At 37.2% G+C, this 18,668-nt stretch overlaps 1 protein-coding gene and 1 long non-coding RNA gene across 15 annotated transcripts in view; one reads left to right on the top strand and one right to left on the bottom strand.

The window, feature by feature from the left end:
• sez6b (seizure related 6 homolog b) overlaps positions 1-18,668 on the top strand; it is a 171,855-nt gene that overhangs the window by 150,453 nt on the left and 2,734 nt on the right. For 6 of the 14 annotated variants that reach the window (XR_014534815.1, XR_014534816.1, XM_083549248.1 and 3 more), the window contains exons 9-16: positions 42-180; positions 10,166-10,362; positions 11,780-11,974; positions 14,208-14,399; positions 16,585-16,779; positions 16,898-16,936; positions 17,701-17,809; positions 17,909-18,008. Coding sequence is in view for 11 of the 14 variants with exons in the window: in XM_083549248.1 (XP_083405374.1) it covers positions 42-180; positions 10,166-10,362; positions 11,780-11,974; positions 14,208-14,399; positions 16,585-16,779; positions 16,898-16,936; positions 17,701-17,809; positions 17,909-18,008 (1,166 nt within the window). In the remaining 3 variants the exon portion in view is untranslated. Of the gene's footprint in view, positions 1-41; positions 181-10,165; positions 10,363-11,779; positions 11,975-14,207; positions 14,400-16,584; positions 16,780-16,897; positions 16,937-17,700; positions 17,810-17,908; positions 18,009-18,445 lie in introns of all 14 variants that reach the window. The other 8 variants (XM_083549249.1, XM_083549253.1, XM_083549252.1 and 5 more) reach the window with 5 other exon arrangements.
• The window catches only part of LOC310730356, a 6,835-nt gene continuing 1,700 nt past the window's right edge, over positions 13,534-18,668 (bottom strand). Inside the window, exons 2-3 of the long non-coding RNA XR_014534819.1 lie at positions 16,435-18,025; positions 13,534-16,261 (exon numbers count right to left, since the gene is read on the bottom strand). This is a non-coding gene — a long non-coding RNA (uncharacterized lncRNA). The remainder of the gene's footprint in view (positions 16,262-16,434; positions 18,026-18,668) is intronic.

The raw sequence follows: 18,668 nt of genomic DNA, 5'->3' as shown, positions 1-18,668 counted from the left end.
TGTGTGTGTGTGTGTGTGTGTGTGTTTGTGTGTTTATTCAGCGGTGTGTAGTGGGGAGATCACTGATTCTGCTGGGGTGGTGCTGTCTCCAAACTGGCCTGAAGCTTATGATAAAGGCCAGGACTGCATCTGGGGTATCCATGTGGAGGAGGACAAGCGGATCATGCTGGACATCCAAGTGTGCGTAACTAGATCAGTCCACTCTTACATATTTTTACCTGATTCATGTACTGCTAAGTATATCTGTATTAGTATTTAGTTTTTATTACCAGTATATATTTGTTTAAAAATACTTATAGAAATTTACTCTCAATGATGCCTTAATAAATTCGATACAGTGTATAGTAAGCATTAAATGGGTCTCACGGATTTCAGAATTTTCCAGCTCTGAAATGAGCTTTTTCCTCCTCAGTCACAATTCATTAATGGTTAAACAGATATTGGCAATTTTTCATTTTTATTACATACGACTCCTTAATCAATTAGTGCCTTTAGCAACGTTTAGTGATTCATGTATCTAATTTATATTCGATACACTATATAAATTATACAATGAATATGTATATTTTTACACAGGGTAGCAGTCATATGGTTACGCTCTTGTTTTCTAGTCAAGTTTCTTTCTTTGTATATGAGCAGCACAGTAAAAAGAAATGCCAGAAGGGCTTTAGTTCCTATAAGATTTAGATTTCCCCTGACCCCTAGACCATGATTCACCCAAGAATAGCTGGAGGATTTTTAAGCGCCCTAGCACTGTGAAAAACAATGTTAAAATGTGTGCATTTTAATGTTGCTATTTTAGTTTGTGCTTTCTTTTTCTAGGATACAAGACATTTTAAACATGTTGAAGATACAAACTTTAATTTATCAAGGAGCAAATACAGTAAATAAGCAAGTATTAGGACACGTCTTTTTCAGTCATGTGTGGTTCTTCCCCAAATTTTTACCACAAGGTTGGAGGCCCAAAATTGTGTAGGATGTCTTTGGAAGTGGTAGCATTAAATTTCCCTTCACTCAGACCCAAAACTGTTCCAGCATGAAAATTAGATATGGATACTTTAGCAAAACTTCACTAAACTATCACTGAACTATATGGAGTATGAAATGCAGCTATATCACTTACTGTATGGTTTCCAGTTTATGGTACAGTTCAATGTGGTTGTTTTTTAACTAAATACCACTTTTATCTAAATTATTATTTATTTATAAAAGTTTAGAATGAATAGTGCAAATAATAGGGCACAAAAATGTGGGTAAGCTTGTTGATAAGTGTTCTGGTTGCAAAAAACTGTTGTAAATCCTACGCTTTTATGGAAAAAAAGATCCATCTAGCACAGCAAAATATTTCTTTGGTTTGCCGCTGTAGAGCAGGGGGTCAAAAACTGGCAGACCGGCATTGTTTTTCAGTAGATAGAAATGAGCACTCAAAACAAAGCAGAAAAGATTAATTTTTAAAAAATGGTCAAATTTCAGTGATTCCAATTTTTTAAACATGAGCCATCGCTGCATCAGTACAATATAAACAGAATGTTTTATGATGATTGGACATGAAGCGCATATGTTTACTCTTCGCCTCATAACAGATCAGCAGACATGTTTCTCATCTGTATTGTGTCACTTCTCACAAATGGTAATGTACAACACCACTGTAAAACAAAACAAAAAAAATTTAAATCAATGTGGTTCATTTATAAGTGTAAACTAATCAGCAATCTTAACCATTCAAAGGTAACTGTCGCTATTCAGTCTGTGATTGCTTTCTGGATCTTGCCGTACATAGAGCCTGCGAGAGACAGGTTTCCTTTCAGAAAAGGTTCAGAATAAAAGTGCTATAGTAAGTTACAATTATAGATAACTACAGTGAGAACCCCTTTTTTAAGAATGTAGTGATGGTACAATTTTGTACTTCATTCCTGCAACAGCAACATTTTGCAGTCAGATGCTGCTATCATATATGAGAGCACCTTCTTTGTTGTACATAGAATTTCAGTCTGCTCTAATCAATGAACTTTTGGGACAAGTTCAGTTAGTGATTGTCTCCGCAGGAGCCCTTTTTGCAGCGTTTCTTTTTAGGCCCAACCTGCATGACTAACACTGCTTTTGCTTTCATTTTCTACTTTCTGCTTTCTTCGTTTCAGACACTGAATCAGTATATAGATCTTTTACCTAAGACTTTCTTTCAGTGTCCCTGCAGGGACCCATGTACTTTTCCAGAATAATTGTACCTGTCCTTAAATGCTGTAAATCACTATAGTTCAATCTTAGTTGTTTTTGAAGAGTTATATAAAAGTATAATCATTCCCAGACAATGTGTAAGAAATTAAATACAAGACATGCTGTTATAGAAAAATAATGATCAGCAGGGTAGTGTGATGCAACCTAATGCAAAAAGTCGAGGGTTATCATTCAAAAATGGATTTTTGCCTATAATAGCACAGCTTGGAGGGTTTATTTCTTTTATACCACAGCGATTTTACATTTATTTTTTAAAACAATTAAGTGCATTTGATACAAGTTCCTTCCTTATATTATAAGCTACTATAAACTTAAAGTAGAAAATAAATGATACGCTGTTAAGCGCCCACCATTCATGACTATAGAAATGATAATGCATTAAAACATGAATTAATATAAACCTGTAATTTGACAGCCAGCACTACTGCTAGGATAGAAGTTAATCAACACCTAGTCAAGCAGGTATAATTTGGTATAATAATTAAGAGAGAAAGCATAAATCAAATGTAGTGAGGCTTATATCAGATGAGCCCCTTTACACATATTCAGTTCATCTGTCAGAATTGTTTGTAGACATTAATTGTCAGGGTCTTTTGTTTCTGTAACTGAGACACTGAGATTCTTAGCTTGCACTGCTGTAACATAGCTTCATCTACTCCCAACTGACCAGTTCAGTCACAGCTCACTGACTTTACTTACAAAGTGAAATGAGTACAATTCTCATTCGCAAGCTCAAAGATGGCGGTATCAAGGGGGCTAATTTTAAGACCTTGAGAATGTCTCTTTGAGATTTTATCCTACTTCTGCATAACACCACTGTCTCATTTCTTATTATTCGAAACCTTATTAAAAACATTTAAAATACAAATAACCATTATGCTTCATATGACTGTACTTAAAAAGGTTGATTTACTGCAGTTAATACAGGATATGTAGACTCAATTGAAGAGCATGTCTGATTTAGAATAATTTTTTTGCAAGTTTGTTGAGCTCAACCTGACCTCAAAAATATGTTGACAAAAATGTCATCTTTTCAAACAAATTTTACCTGTTTCCCTTTGAGAAGAAAAATTAAGGTCCAAGGACAGTCGATATTAATATTATATTGACTTTTGTTGTTTTTAAAGGTTTGGGGTTGTCCTTGTGGCATCAGAACCTCAGAAATTCTATCTTTCCTCAAAAAAGAAATCAATGGTACAATTTTCCAAATACCACAGACTGAAAAATTCATTCTTGTTACTCTAAATTGCCTCTAAGTGTGATTGTGGGAATAGTCTGGCATCTAGTACAGGACGAATTTTTACCTTGTGCACAGTGTTTTTATGATAGACTCTGTATCCACTGCAACCTCATCAACAACAAAATAGGGTGAAATGACAATGTGACATTGATAGTGGAATATAATGTGTATATACACTGATCAGTTATAATTACCAGGTGAAGTGAATGATGTAATTATGTTGTTACAATGAGATCTGTCAAGGGGAGGGATATACAAGTCAGCAAGCGAACAGTCAGCTCTTAAAGTTGATGTGTTTAAAGCAGGAAAAATGGGCAAGGTGAAATCAATGTCAGGTTAAACTTTCTGTTTAAAAGCGATTCGATTTTCTAGGGTTTGATTTTAATTTTTTGGTTTTTTTGGTTTAGATTTTCCAAACCTGCAGTGACACATTTTAGCAAAAACCCAACAGAATGTGTCAATGCAAACTGTGTAAAGTCAATATATCTTCAGTCATTGTGACATTAAATTTTTGCCATGTTACACATAAACATACTTCATCTCAGACTTTAATAGGTTTTGAGTAAACAGGTTTCTGCATCAGTACTAAGAAATGTATCAAATTATTTTCCTGGAAAATGATACACAAGCAACAGATGTCGCAGCGTGTGTTCTTATCATGTGCAAGAAAAAAAAGAAGGAAATGGTGTGCATATGAATAAGCATCAACATACAAAGCTTAATAATAAACTCCAAAGAAAGCCAATTATTAAATTGGGTTTTTTTTTTTTAAATGTCGATTCAATTATATGGAGCAGAAGAGTGAGTGTCGAGTGTGATTGCTCGGTCAGGTGAGGCTACACAACACAAAACCCTGCTGTGTCAGCTACTGATAGATTATTCATGCATGCAGTAATTTAGTATGCCTTAATTAAGATTCATTCATTTGCATGTTTCATCGTGCTTGTGTATTTTTTTTTTTGGTTGCACCACTTACATTGTTTAGCTGTGTAATAAATGACATCCTGGATGTTTTGCAGGAGAAGCTGCCAGCATAATTAATTTCCCGTTCATTTGGTGGTTGGGGGTGGGAAATGGGAGGCGATAGTTTCAGCACTCAGGGCTTCTCCATCTGTTGTCAGAGCTGATGATGAAAATATGGCTTGTCTATTTATGCAAAGTCAAGGCAATGTCTCCTCTCACACCTTCTCAACAGCCAGCCAAGTCTGGCTTTCTTTTTTTATTTCTCTCCACAGATGATGCACTACCTCATGTTTGTGTAAAAGGTGTTGTCAAGAAAGTGGGAGGAGCAAGGCATCCTGGTGACACACTTTGTCCTAATAACTATTGTTAATAATTGCAACTAATGTCACAACAAATATCAAGTATAAATAGATGCTAAATGGAAACTAAACAGCTGTTCAGCTGGGAAAGTCAAAAATATGCACTAATGATGAATCTGGGAAGATAAAAATGAGACCAGCTTTCCCTCATGTTCTGGAGCTCATGCTCAGCTCCTGCCAGAGCTGAGCATGCTCCCCTCTCCCCTGTAATAATTCATCAACCTACCCTGAACTCCCAGTTACACAAGAACACTGAGGTGTACTAAGGTCTGATTAAATCATTTGCTGAGAAGGACCCTGAAGCTCTGAAGTGGTTTCCTAAGCTTTGAGAGTGGGGCAGACTGTGCGGTCGGTAGGTGGGCAAGACAGATGACAGCTGGCACAACTGCCCTGGTTTAGGCACAAAGCCTAAAATGCTTGCTATAGTGGAGCGGATTACAGGCTTTGTGCTCAGGGGTGTTTCTTGTGGCTGAGAGAGTCCCCTGCTGGAGGCGTTGGGCACATTATATGACCCAATCTGGATTTATGTCTCATATAAAAGAGGATCTGCTTTGATTTGTTGGCTTGTCATCTCCTGTGTGATCAAATGAAATATAGTATCATAAATCAGGACCAGGATAAGCCTCCTTCACACATTTTCTTATGTTTATTTCATTCTCTCTCTCTCTCTCATTTTCTTTTGCTTGCTCTCAATTGCTTTTGCGCTCTCTCTCTCTCTCTCTGTCTGTATCTTAGGCTCAAATACCATGTGTGTCGGTGTGCTAGACCTTGGACTGACAGCTTTTGGCAAATATTTACCTTCCTAATTGAAAAGAACTAAACTCATTCCTCTTCTTTATTTATCTATTTAAGACCTTCTGATAATGCTGACAGTTCAAATGAAAGTTTAGTGACTTCTGTTTGTCTAACGTTTGTAGTGCCAGTGCTGTCCAGCACATTCACTGATATTTAATCATGCTTACCTTTTTGCCCCCTTATCTTATCCAATCTTTCTATTGTGGAATTAAGTCTAGTTTAAACACATGTTCTAAAGGTTATCTATAATGCTCTGTGTTTTTATTATTGCATGTAGACTTCTAGCACCATTAGTGCTGTCTATCCATTAGACTGACTTTGATCATAAATAAATTCTTATGTAAATTCTTTTTCACAGACACATTTTTTTTGCCTTGTATTTCAAAGGGCATTTCAGTTTTTTATGTGGCATTTAGTTTTGATGTCTTTATTTTAAACTAAGCAATCATTTGAGTAGCTTAGTTTACATGAAACACAGATGTGGTGCAAAAAGAATTGTTCAGATTAGTGTCTGTGACAGATGACCTATCTCTGAGAATTGCTTTTACGCAAAGTCCTTCAACTAATGCTGAATCAGGTTCCTGTCTTTTGGCAAATAAATTAAATAAGACAGGTTTTTTCCATTATTTTACAAAATATAACACGTTTATATTGTCATTCTGTTTGGCAGGTGGACACAGCAAGCTGAATTGGCATTTTCAAGCTATGCAGGCTGAAAATATCAGGCCGTGTTTGTCATGCTTTAGGGGTCTTTCTTTCTTTTTTTTTTTTTTTTTGTTAAGCCTGCATGCAAGTTTAATGTATTCTGAAGGCGTGAGGTGGCAGCTGTGCTGTGGGCCAAGTCAAGCTGAGCCTGTTTTTTGATTAAACAAAATGAAATTACTCCTAGCAAATAGAAAACATGATCGATTTTCTCGGCAGATACAACACGCAGCTACGCAAACCCTTGTTTCGCTTTATCTCAACAAATCCAATATAAGCAGGAACAGGGTTTTTTTTGGGAGGGGGTTATAGTCGTGAGAGCAGGTAAGGGGCTGTACAGCAAAATGAGCCCTAGAGTTACAACAGAAAAAAGCAAGATGGTACAGAATGCAGCAATGAAACAGCATTGAAAATCTCATGTGAATTGTGATTGTGTGCGCATGTGTGTGCATGCGCCTGTAAATATGTTTTCATTTGATTATTGCACACGTCGAACATCCTGTCTCAATTCTGCAACACTGATTTTATGTTTGCCGCTATGGTAGACCAAAGATGATTAATTATTTCTCTCTTCTGTGTAATGAGTTCTATCACCGGCTACTTGTGATTAATTAGGAAACAAGCCTGAGTGCGTGTGTCACCTCACTGTCGGACCGCATTCTATTTTGTGGGCCTGCCATAGTCAGCGGTGTGCTATCTAACTCTATACACAATGCAAAAACAAATCTGAAAAGAATATATAAAGAATATTACATCATAGAAGGATTGTATGTAGCATTATTAAAGCTAACATGTCATTTTCAATAGATCAAACGATTTAATCTATCAAGGTTGTCATCTCTCATGCTCAAAAGAGAGATTTTTTTTGTTACGTCTTCAACTTTTTTTTTTTTTTTTTTTTTACAGCATTTCAGTTTGTTCCGAAGGTCATATGTTCCCAGGACTATTCATTGTGCTTCACTCAATTTTTCCAACCTAAGCTTCTAAGCCAAATTGACAGGAAGCCGCTGTTGGATATTAGATAAGGCGTTTGAAATTGTAACGTCAAATACAGTCCTTTCAGTTGCTACAGCATGAATAATTGCTGAGGTAATTGAACCCAGTCTGTCTCCATAGCTGCTGAAGTCTTACTAAAGCAACATGGGGAAGTGACAGCTGAAATCACTCTTTTGTCATGCTGCTTCTCCCCATGAGATTGCTACAACTGAGTTACAGTACGGTCTAACAGTGGCTGGTGTGCTGGAAGAAATTGATTTTCCAGCTATTTCTAAAGATTAGGGAGGACAGAGCTGGTACATAAGGGTAAAACTAAGAGCTCTCTCTCTTCTGCCTTCAATTTATTAGCTCTCTGTCCCATTCCAGGGAGAATTAAACAGAGGCTCTGTGACAACATATAGCAAAGTGCTGAATTAAAGAAAAAAAATATTATACTATATAAATATTTTTATGCTTCTACCTATAATAATAATAATAATTATTAATATTATTATTATTATTATTATTATTATTATAGTAATAATATATTAATAATATTTATAAAACGTAAATTTTTATTAAAAATATTTATAATATGCAGAATTTTTAAAAGAAGGCTGGAAATTATTTAGCATGATATTTACGCTGGCGATCAAAATTAGAGAACAATTTATAAACAATTAAACAATTCTGAAATAATGTCATCTTCAATGCTCAACAGTTGAAGGAGTTTTTGTCCTGTCTATACCATGCTACCAGAACACCTTTTCTACAAAATAACTAAGGCATTTAAAAAAAAAACATTATTTTGCAGGAAACACACTGATCAATATGAGAGAACAACAATGACTGTAGCATGGAAAAAGATTACAACAAAATTTTCTGAAGGTTACAACAGTCAGCAATTATTAGGAAGTGTACAGGCCTCTGCTCTGAATGACTTCAGCACATCTGCGGCCACAGGACAGCACTAGTCTCTCACACTGCTCTGGTGTGATTTTGGTCCACTCTTCTTCCAGTCTTCTCCACAGTTCGGTGACTGTATTGGGTTTCTTGGCCATAACTTTGTCACCAAGGATTTTTCTCTATTGGGTTGAGATCAGGACTCTGGGCAGGCCATGTCATTATTTCAGTGTTTTCAGTTTTAAGGAACTGCTTTACCCGTTTTGCTGTGTGACATGGAGCGTTGTCCTGCATAAACACTGCGGGCTGAATGGGTGATGAACGCAGGGAAGAAACCATATGTTGTTGAAGGATGTTCTGATAAACATTTGCATTCACTCTGCCATGTAGCTGTATAAGAGGCCCAACTCCTGCTGCAGAAAACATGCCCCAAACCATGACACTTCCTCTTCCACTTTTCACTAACTTCTTTACACACTTTGGGTTCAGTCTTTCCCCAGTTTGTCGCCGAACATAATGTTTCCAATCGGACCCAAATAAATTAAACTTGCTTTCATCACTGAAGTGAACTTTGGACCAGTTCTCCTCTGTCCACACAACATGCTCCTCAGCAAAGTTTAGTCTAGTCTTTTAATTCTTTCTGCTAATGAGAGGTTTGGTCACTGCAGAGTGGGCTTTCAGTCCAAATGCTCTTAAACGTTGAGACACTGTATGACGAGACAGATCCTTACCCTGTTCAGCGCTGAACTGATGAGCAAGTCCAGCTGCAGTGTGGAAACGATTGCTCATTTAGATCCTCCGCAGTATCCTGTCCTCTCTTGTATTTGTCTTCCGTGGACGACCAGCCTTCTTGGCGGACTTGAATGAGTTTGTGATGTTGTAAAGATTTAATATTCTTGAAATCACAGATTTGGAACAACCAACTTGTCTTGCTATGGCTGATAGGGTCATCCCTTTGGCCTTCATCTGGACAACCTGCTGCTGGAGGCTTTCAGTCACTTTAGAAACTGGAAGTTAGGCTGCCAGTTAAATAGGGGTTGACAGATAATCAAGGAGATTAGCAACAGGTACCAGATTGACACCAATAACTGGGAGGTATCTAAAAGTGTTCTCTAATCTTGATCAGTGTGTTTTCTGGAATATAATGGTTTATTTATATATGATTTGGAAACAATTAAACAACTAATACAGTTGTACTATTAATTCATTTCTATGATTTGAAAAAACAATGATTTGAAAGAAAACAATGCATTTAAAGATTACACTTTGATTGTGGGGTATAGGAGCATCACATACTATTTAGAGAGCTAGTATTCGAATATTCAAATTAAGCTCAAACCCCAATACCACAAAGCTGTCATAGCAAGGCCTTTAAACCTCATCTCCTCTGCTCAGTTGTAATTCGTTTTGAAAAGCCATTTGATACATGTAAATGCAAAAACTGTGGTATGTAAGTATATAATAACATAAAAAGTCAGTCATTATGTGAGGAAAATGCAATTTTAGGAAATTATTTTAAAGGTATAGACATCTTTGGGCAAACTTATTTAAATAAAACATTTGAAGTTAAAATGGTTCCTTAAAGTAAAGGTGATGTTTTAATAAATGTTCACAGAAACATCAGAGCACCAGACCACCACACATATGATCACAGAATATAGTTCTCCTAGTGCTTGTGTTTGTATTGCTGCACTGCATTTAACTGTTCTTTCCAGATGATTAATATTTAACTCTATTATTTACAATGTTTGGCATGACATTAATTTAGTAGCTTACCTACCATTAGATTTAATATGAGCAGTGAGGATTGTTAAAGTATAAGGCGGCTTTTTACCTTAGAGGATGAAAGAGAAAAGCGATGAAGTTGAAGCCGAAGAGGATAATATACAGCTTCTAAGCTGAGATAGAGCAAATCCACAGAGCCCCCCAAAAATAGTGCAAAAAGCTGGGCTAAAGCTGAGATTCACTAAATATGTATTTTGTCTGCCTGCAGACTCCACATGGGAATGAATGACCTGCTGACATTCTATGATGGAGATGACTTGACTGCTAAGGTCCTGGGCCAGTACAGTGGCTCTCGGCCGCGTTTCAAGCTCTACACCTCTACGGCTGATGTCACCATCCAGTTCCAGTCTGACCCTGCCACCAACGTTTACGGCTACAACAATGGCTTTGTGGTGCACTTCTTTGGTAAGAGCACAGATAAATCTGTTGGCTACAACAGTCAACTACAGAACTACTTGCACACTATACGGCAAATATATCGATATATACAATGAATAACGTGCAATGAATGAGATTTTGAGCGCCATAAAATTTTGTTTTATAGCACTATAAACATATTTAGATATACATTTTATTAAGAAGTGAAGCCTTTCCTGGTTTCTAATTACTCACACCCCGCAATTAATAATAAAATAAAAATAAAAATAATTAATATTCAGTGTAAACTCCAACTGCACTGAGCCTCATTTTCTAATGCACAACTATTTGAAGGTGCTTTATGTTCTTATATTTGCACACATGAACTACTCTTTTCCACTCATACCACATGTGTTTAGTGTGGTACAAATCTACAGACGAGATGGCCATTGCAACGCATTGATTTTGTGTCTTGCATCCATTTCCGTATTGATTCCAATGTGTTGAGGTCATTATCTTGTTCTCACAAGATTGATTTTTGTTAGAGAAAAGGTAAGTCGTTTTTCTAGTTTGAATGCAAAAAAAAAAACATTAATCCCAATGTTTATTTTATCCAATTGTTTTGACGGTACCTATGAAAAAAGTAAATAATTATGGAGTGAAATATCCTGCTTCATATTTTTTGTCAATTTAAAGTATTTTTTATTTGTATTCACATTTATTTAGTATGTTGTATATATAATATTAAACAGTAATAAAATACAGCACTAATTTTGAAAAAAAAAAAACCCTGCATATTGCACTGCTCAGTGGCAGTCAGTTAATGAAATGAAAGTTTCAAAATGTCATTGGATGCACTAATAAAAGAGGAAAAAAAGTATATATACTGTTGATTAGAGCTTTAGATGAAACAGATCTCTTTTACATCTACTCAGCCTTACCAATTTATTATTGCAGAACAGTGTGTAGAGCCGAGCGGACTACGGAGTGAGGCAGAAAAAAAGAGAGACAGCTGACTTTTAAGTCTAGCACCTTTTCCCCTGGGATAGAGAATGGGCTACTATTCCATCAGCTTTCACTGGTGCCAAAATATTAAATGAGATCTGATAAGACATAATGAATTCCATGCAAAAAAGGAGTGAGTGGGAAGCAGAATACAGAAAGAGGAGGACTGGAAGAGAGAGTTTTGCAGTCGCATCACACCCCATGTGAATAAATGTCTGCCAGCTCTTGCAGGTGTATGGGATTTGGCCATTTGGCCTGGCAGCGTCGCAAACAATTACGACATGTTTGTACTCATTAGCCACATGCCCTCACCAATTTCACCATGATCAAAGTGGGCACTAGCAAATCACCTGGCACCTACCTCTCGGTTCCCCTTTAAACCATCACTGCCAGTCCAGTACCTGAATGAGGAAAGTGTTCTGCATAATTATGAATCTCTTCCTCTTTTTCATTTTTGAAGAGGTTCCTCGTAACGACACGTGTCCAGAGCTTCCTGAGATCACTAATGGCTGGAAAACTACATCTCACCCTGAGCTGGTGCATGGTACAGTTGTGACCTATCAGTGTTACCCAGGCTTCGAGGTGGTAGGCACTGAAATGCTTATGTGCCAGTGGGACTTGACATGGAGTGGCGACCTGCCTACCTGTGAAAGAGGTAAATCATACACACTTACATAAAAAGTATTTAATGTAACTAAAAACATGTGCAATATTCTGATCATTTTAATAGATACCAACAGAGATGCAAATAGGAGGTTCAATATTTAGAGCTTTTTTTAAAAAAAGCTCTCAGAGATTTTTCCAGAACAATAAAAAGTTACACAAGCTGAAGGGTTTACTTTCATGTGGGCATGGGCAAGCAGTTAGATGATACTCAAGGGACATTTAGAACAATCAATTTATTCCTTCATTCTGTTTTGTTATCGGCTTTGTGTTGATATTAATGTGGTAATAGACTAGTGGTAAAATAAAAATTTGGGGTTTAAATCCAGAGAAAATGCAAAAATCTGGAGTGCTGAAGAGACCGATACTGAAAGCGTATTGAGATTTTAATATATTTAGAATAGTAAATCTATTGTTCATAATAGTTTTTTTGAACCAGGCCAGCAACTAAATGTCATTTAGTTTCTATTTGCTGTATTGAACTTTACAACAGTGAGATTGAAGAGGATGACGGATAATGACAGCATTTCTGCTGTGTGAGATTTAGATTGAAGGTGTGGTTCCAATTCACAGCAGCCACTCTTATACATGCATCAGACATTTGCAGGCAATGGCTGTGACTGTCCTCAGGTAATCCTCAGGGGTCCCCTTCAGGCTTGCTTTTTGTTTTCAAAGAATGATGATTTCAGGATGGCTGGACATCTTGTCTTTTGTTGTACCAGATGTCAATGGTGCACTAACATTAATACTGAACTTCAGCCCATTCCATGTTGCATCATTTGTGGACTTGCACAGTGAGTCAACATGCAGACTGCAATAACACCTCAGGCTTTTGTCCTAGCCTTTCCACATGCGCTCACTGTTTTCTGTCCTGCTCTGGAAGCACAAAGGAAGCAGCAGCAGGAGTGGGAGAGATGCAGAGCTCTCAGCATCCTGTCACCTGATGCTGTCCTGCCAGGAAAAGAAATTGGTTTGTGTGCTGCAGCTGGGCTAGTGTGTGTGTGTGTGTGTGTGTGTGTGTGTGTGTGTGTGTGTGTGTGTGTGTGTGTGTGTGTGTGTGTGTGTGTGTGTGTGTGTGTGTGTGTGTGTGTGTGTGTGTGTGTGTGTGTGTGTGTGTTTATTATTATTATGCAGTGTTCTAGACTAGGGGACACAGGCACTCCTTCTATTACAGTGATGACTGTCCTTCCCCACTGCATAAGCAGATCAAGGTGTGTCAGAACGGGAACAATCCAGGTGTGCATGTTCTTGTTATATTCAGTAATTGTAGTTTGTCCTTATAGAAGCACCTTGAGTAATAGTCTAGTGTAGCCAGAATAAACACAGAGGCCATTTTCCAGAGCTCAGGAGTGTTAAAACACAATACCATTACATTCAAAACCATTATCCGACTATGGAACTAATCAGAAACAGGGTGGATTTGATGGGAGGATTAAAAAATATTTAATAAATCACAGTTAAAATGGATAAAATAGCATGGTTTAAATAATTGAGGATAAATGTAAATCTTCATTAGCTGTTGTATAAGATGTAGTTTTGAGGTACCCCAAATTTATTTATTTTTTTTTAATAAAAAGGCTTTTATGTTTATAAAAGTAAATGTAATTAAAATGTAAATAATTTGTCCTGGTGGAAAGGTTTTGTTTGTTTTTACCCACAGTTGTGGTCCTTTGATGCCACCTATTGGTCAGACTAAGTCTTTCATTTGGGGGAATCATGATTGTGAAAACTCATAAAACATTATCAAGTTTCTTTGTAACCTATGCTGGCACATAGAGAGACTCATGGGGAGCATGGTTGAAAGATAGGGTCCATAAATGTCTCCTGGCTGTAATACAGTGGTTGCTTGTGTGGCAAAAGGATGACAGTGATTGTCTCGCTGATCATCCTAATTGATAGGATTATGAACACTCTCATAAAATCTCTTAATGTTATACTATCACCCTAATCTAAAAAGACATGTTCCCAAACAACTTCAAACTTTTTTCCCACCTCACAAAATCATGCTAGTAAAAGAATTGCCTACTCTAAAATGCCTAAGTGTACAAGAGTGTGCGTGTAATAGACTTGTTCAAATTGCCTTGTGCTCAGTGTACCTGTGATAGACTGCAGATCCACTGGGACCTTGACAAGGGGAAAAAAAAGCTTACAAAAAGAATAAATGAATGAAGAATAGAAGTTCCATCTTTTATTTCAAACCATCTTGTATTTGTGTGTTTTCTCAGTGCTGTCATGCCCAGACCCTGGTATGGTAGAGCACAGCCGCAGGGCGATGTCGGGTCCTCGACTGATTGTGGGCTCGACTGTGCAGTACATCTGCAATAAGGGTTATTCTCTGTCTGGAAACAGTCTCCTTTCCTGTTATAGCCATGATTCCACTGGACCCAAGTGGAGTGAGAAACCACCCAAATGCCTCCGTGAGTAATATTTTCATTCCTCAGAGCTAAGCATGATTTATAATCTGTAAGAGGCTTGTCCAGCTGTTTCATTAAGAGACTGATATTTCAGAACTGCCCTGTGACATTTTCATTAGTAGCTGTATGCATAAGTTTTGGTTATTGTGTGTCCACATGAGAGATGGGGGAACAAAACTGGCTATCTAACAATGCAAACTACTACATCAAGAGCTACTAGAGATTATTATGAGTAAAGTGGTTGAACTGGAAAACTTAGACGTCAACTATATTTTATATATATTATATAATTACAATTAAATGCTAATGACCTTTTTGAGTGGGGAAGTGCTCCACTGTGTTATTCCTGGATGCAGTGGTCAGAAATGTAAACTACAACAAGTGTCACAAGGGGTAGAAAGTCACATTGAGGATGGATTTATGGCCCTATTCTATCAACACTTTCAGTGAAGGGTGAACAGTGGACAGGACAGAGCTGCCAGAGTGGTTTTTTTATGCCTATTGTAATTTTTTTTCATAAAATACCTGATAGCTGCCAATATCTCATTTTATAGCAAACAGTCAGCAAATCTAATCTATCTACTAGGATCCAGACTATGTACATCAAAATAATTTCTTTCAACAAAGTATAAATGCAGACAGTGTGGGAATCTCTATTTAAAAATCTCCATTGTAAGATAAGATTGGGAAAATAAAATGAAGGATTTAAGAGTGGAGGTGCATGCAGATATTTGTGTGCACCTAGTTTTTGTCCTGTTCAGAAGTTATGAAAAAGAAGAAGAATGTGTTGCCATGCCTATTGGCTGGATTAGGTAGGTACAGATCTTTTTTGAGATGAAGTTAATAATTTTACTAAAACCTTGCAACTTTAAAACAACAATTAAAACCAGTCATCTATTTTAGAAGGGTACTTCTGAAGCTTTACAAGTGAGTAGTTTAAAGCCTATAGTAGCCATGCAAGATACTCAAACTAAAAAAAATGTATAAGCCACAGAATGTGGTTAAGGCCCACCAAATTCTAGGGTCACAAATCCTCGCTACCAATCAGTTATTTAATTAATCTCCAATTAGCGACTTGGTTACCTGATAAAACTACAAAAGGATTTTGCTGATGTTAGCAAAAAAGAAGCACAAGATTGCCTTAAACTAGTAAGACATCAAAGTAAACTATGGTGCCCTTTCTGATCATGTTGCAACCTTAACTCATCACAAACCATGTTAATAGAATGAACATATTCATGGTTCATGTAAACACTGTTTTATAGGGAGTGCATAAAATTGTAAATTGTATTCTCTCAAATACAGGACACTGGGTTTTATAGGTGTACAAAAGATGTTGGTTTCCTTCATTTGTGTCAGATGCTTTGTGAACATGGCAGGAGCTTACTGCATGTAAAGCAGTCAGAGATATATAACTGATATTGCCACGGGGATGATGGAGATATCCAGTGTGGAAGAAGGCCAGAGGGTTTTTTTTTCAAAGGGAATGTAGCTGTGAAATGTCCCTTTCAAAAGGCAAATCAAACTTTCAATACTTTCCAATAAACCCTCTCCATGCAGTGATGTATTGCACTAATTTATTGCAAACTATAACAAAACAGACAGAACCCGACTGTTCACTGTTAAAACTGCAGGTTGAAATCAATGGTGTTTTAGAACAATAAAGGATAATAAAGGATAATAAAGGAAAATAGAGGATCCTGGTCTTACTCTTTATTACTAGAAGTTATAATCCTCCTACTTTGTGTCACAACCCAGATTTACATCTTATGACATTGCATGCCACTTGTTTGCTGATTGTGAAGACACTGACAAAAGATTGTTTGCACCTTCCAAACATAGCTGAGAAAATTGTGCGATTTAAACTCATTAGTGTTATAAAACAGAACCCCCTTTTGGTAGTTTTATTTGATTTAATCTCCACATGCACAGTATGCGATGAGCTACTTAAAATTCCTTAATGTTCCTTCTATGATTTATCAGTATAATGTGTTTGTTTGCCGTTGTATATCTCATTTTTATCAGTATCCGGTGTCACTGAGATTTGTGCTGGTGTCACAGTGCCGTCTACAAAAAAGAACTTATATATTGTAAAACTAGACTTATTATTGATAAAGTTCAGGAACAAATGTAAACTGTGCATAGGCATGCACTCAGGTTGGGTGTGTATTCCTTCTCTGTTCAACAGCAGATACAAATGAAGCCTGTAGGAATCCAGGAATCCCAGCATTTGGTGTCCAAGTATCAGAGAAGCAGTTCTACCAAGCAGGAGAGATATTGCACTTCTCCTGTCGTAGTGGTTATAAGCTTATTGGCGAGGCAAATATTCGCTGCGTCCCGAATCGACCATCGAAGTGGAGTCACCCACCTCCAGTGTGCAAAGGTATGTGAAACTATTATTTCACTGATGGATAGTTTTGCAATTTGAATTGTTAGTAGTTCTATATACAATAAAATTCCTCTCAATTTCTTTGCCAAACAATTCCATCATTTCCTTTCAGCAGCAGCACTGGAGTATGTAAATGAGCGCAGGCTTGGTGGTAAGTACTGTCGCCTTTCACTGCCTTAGGCTGGTTTCACAATTTGCCACAGCACTTTCAAACACATTATTTTTTGTCCAATTTCACTACGAATGAGCTCAGAGATGAGTGCAGTGGCAGAAAGGTCAACAGGCTTTAACTTCTGCATGGCACTGAGCCAATAGGAGAGCAAGAGCTATATATTTTTGGTACTTTGCCCCAATGTATTTGTATTCCTCTAATCTTTAGAGAGGAGCATACACTTTTTAGTCTAACCTGGCGCACTGACAATTCGGGATGCAAATCCTTCTAGTAAAGTCTGTCTACTTGGTGGCCAACTTGGCAATGCTTCCAGTCAGTTATTTTCCCATAAACCTGAAATAGGTTGACAAGATAACCTTTTAGAAACAGATTTGTGTGGGGTCTTTCAATCAAATAATATGAAAATAATTGTATATAGTGTGTCTGGTTGCGCTTGTTACCTGACATGACATTTCTCCATTAATAACAGAGAATGTGCTGTATATCTGCATGTGTCAGTGGACACATCATTACGTATTATCATGTATTATGACTATTGTGGTAAATGGTGTATGCTGCCAAATTCATATTTGAAACAATGGCCACTACTTATTAAATCTATTATGGCAATCATAGCACAAACAGCATGAAACTTTCAACTTTAGATAAGCGATTCTGTTATAAATGTCTGACCAGATACTTATACTGTTATGTACATAATTGCACTGCATTAATACACTAACTTGCTCAATCTTTCAACCTAGTTGCCAGAACAGATTTCAGCATGGAGGGAGCCAATGTGGTCTTTGCTATCTTCATTCCTGTAGCTATAATTATGTTGATCGTCATGTCCATATACTTCTATTTTTCAAGGTATGTGTGGATTAAAAGCTTTTTTTGAAGCAGCTCTTGTTATTTTACTTTTCTGTAGATGAGTGCTAGATATAATCTTTGCTTTTGCTCTGTTTTTAGGGTGCAAGGAAAGACTTTTCGATTACCCATGTCTGCATCACCACAGTATGACCAGATCAGAGGCGAGACATCCTTTGAGAATCCCATCTATGAGACAGCAGTGAGTACACACATCAGCTCAGTGGTCTCTTTCAATTTTTCATTACAACACATTCTCAGTCAAAACCTCTTCAGCTTTTCCTAAACTAGGTGCAGTTATGTGCAGTAAATAATGTGCAGTATCTAACAACAAAGGTGCATTTGGCTGTTTATGGCTGTGTCATTGAAACCTGTCAAGTGTCCTGACAATGACACAATGAAAATTCAAATTAATTTCCCTGAGGTATATACACCAGAAAGGGAATCGTTTCAAATCTTATTTCGACATCCTATTATGATCTTTATTGTCCTCATCATTATCTTCATCAGTATTATCATCATCATAATCATATTGTTGTTCTTGTTCCCTGCTCACATTCCTCCTGGCACTTTCTATTATTAAAGCTTTAACAGTGTGAATCTCTGTCTCTCCCCTTTCCCCTTTTTTCTGTATCCCAGAAGAACAGTGAGGTGAGGATATCTGACAGCACTTAATCAATTCCATTAACTGTTTGTTATCGGCTGCTTGTTTCACCAGAGTGGCTTCAATTCACACCTCCTGTTTGTAATGTTTGTTTTCTGACACGTCTCTCAGTGATTAGGGCCTCATGATGCGCTTCCAAGTAATACTGTGAAATCTGTAGCCCCTGGGTTCCAGTCTGCTCGTGTGTGTATTTGTGTG

The sequence above is a fragment of the Silurus aristotelis genome, assembly GCF_946808225.1.
Source record: "Silurus aristotelis genome assembly, chromosome: 8".
Classification (NCBI taxonomy): Eukaryota; Metazoa; Chordata; class Actinopteri; order Siluriformes; family Siluridae; genus Silurus; species Silurus aristotelis.
The sequence above is the reverse complement of the archived record's forward strand: the minus strand, read 5'-3'. Positions and strand labels throughout refer to the sequence as shown.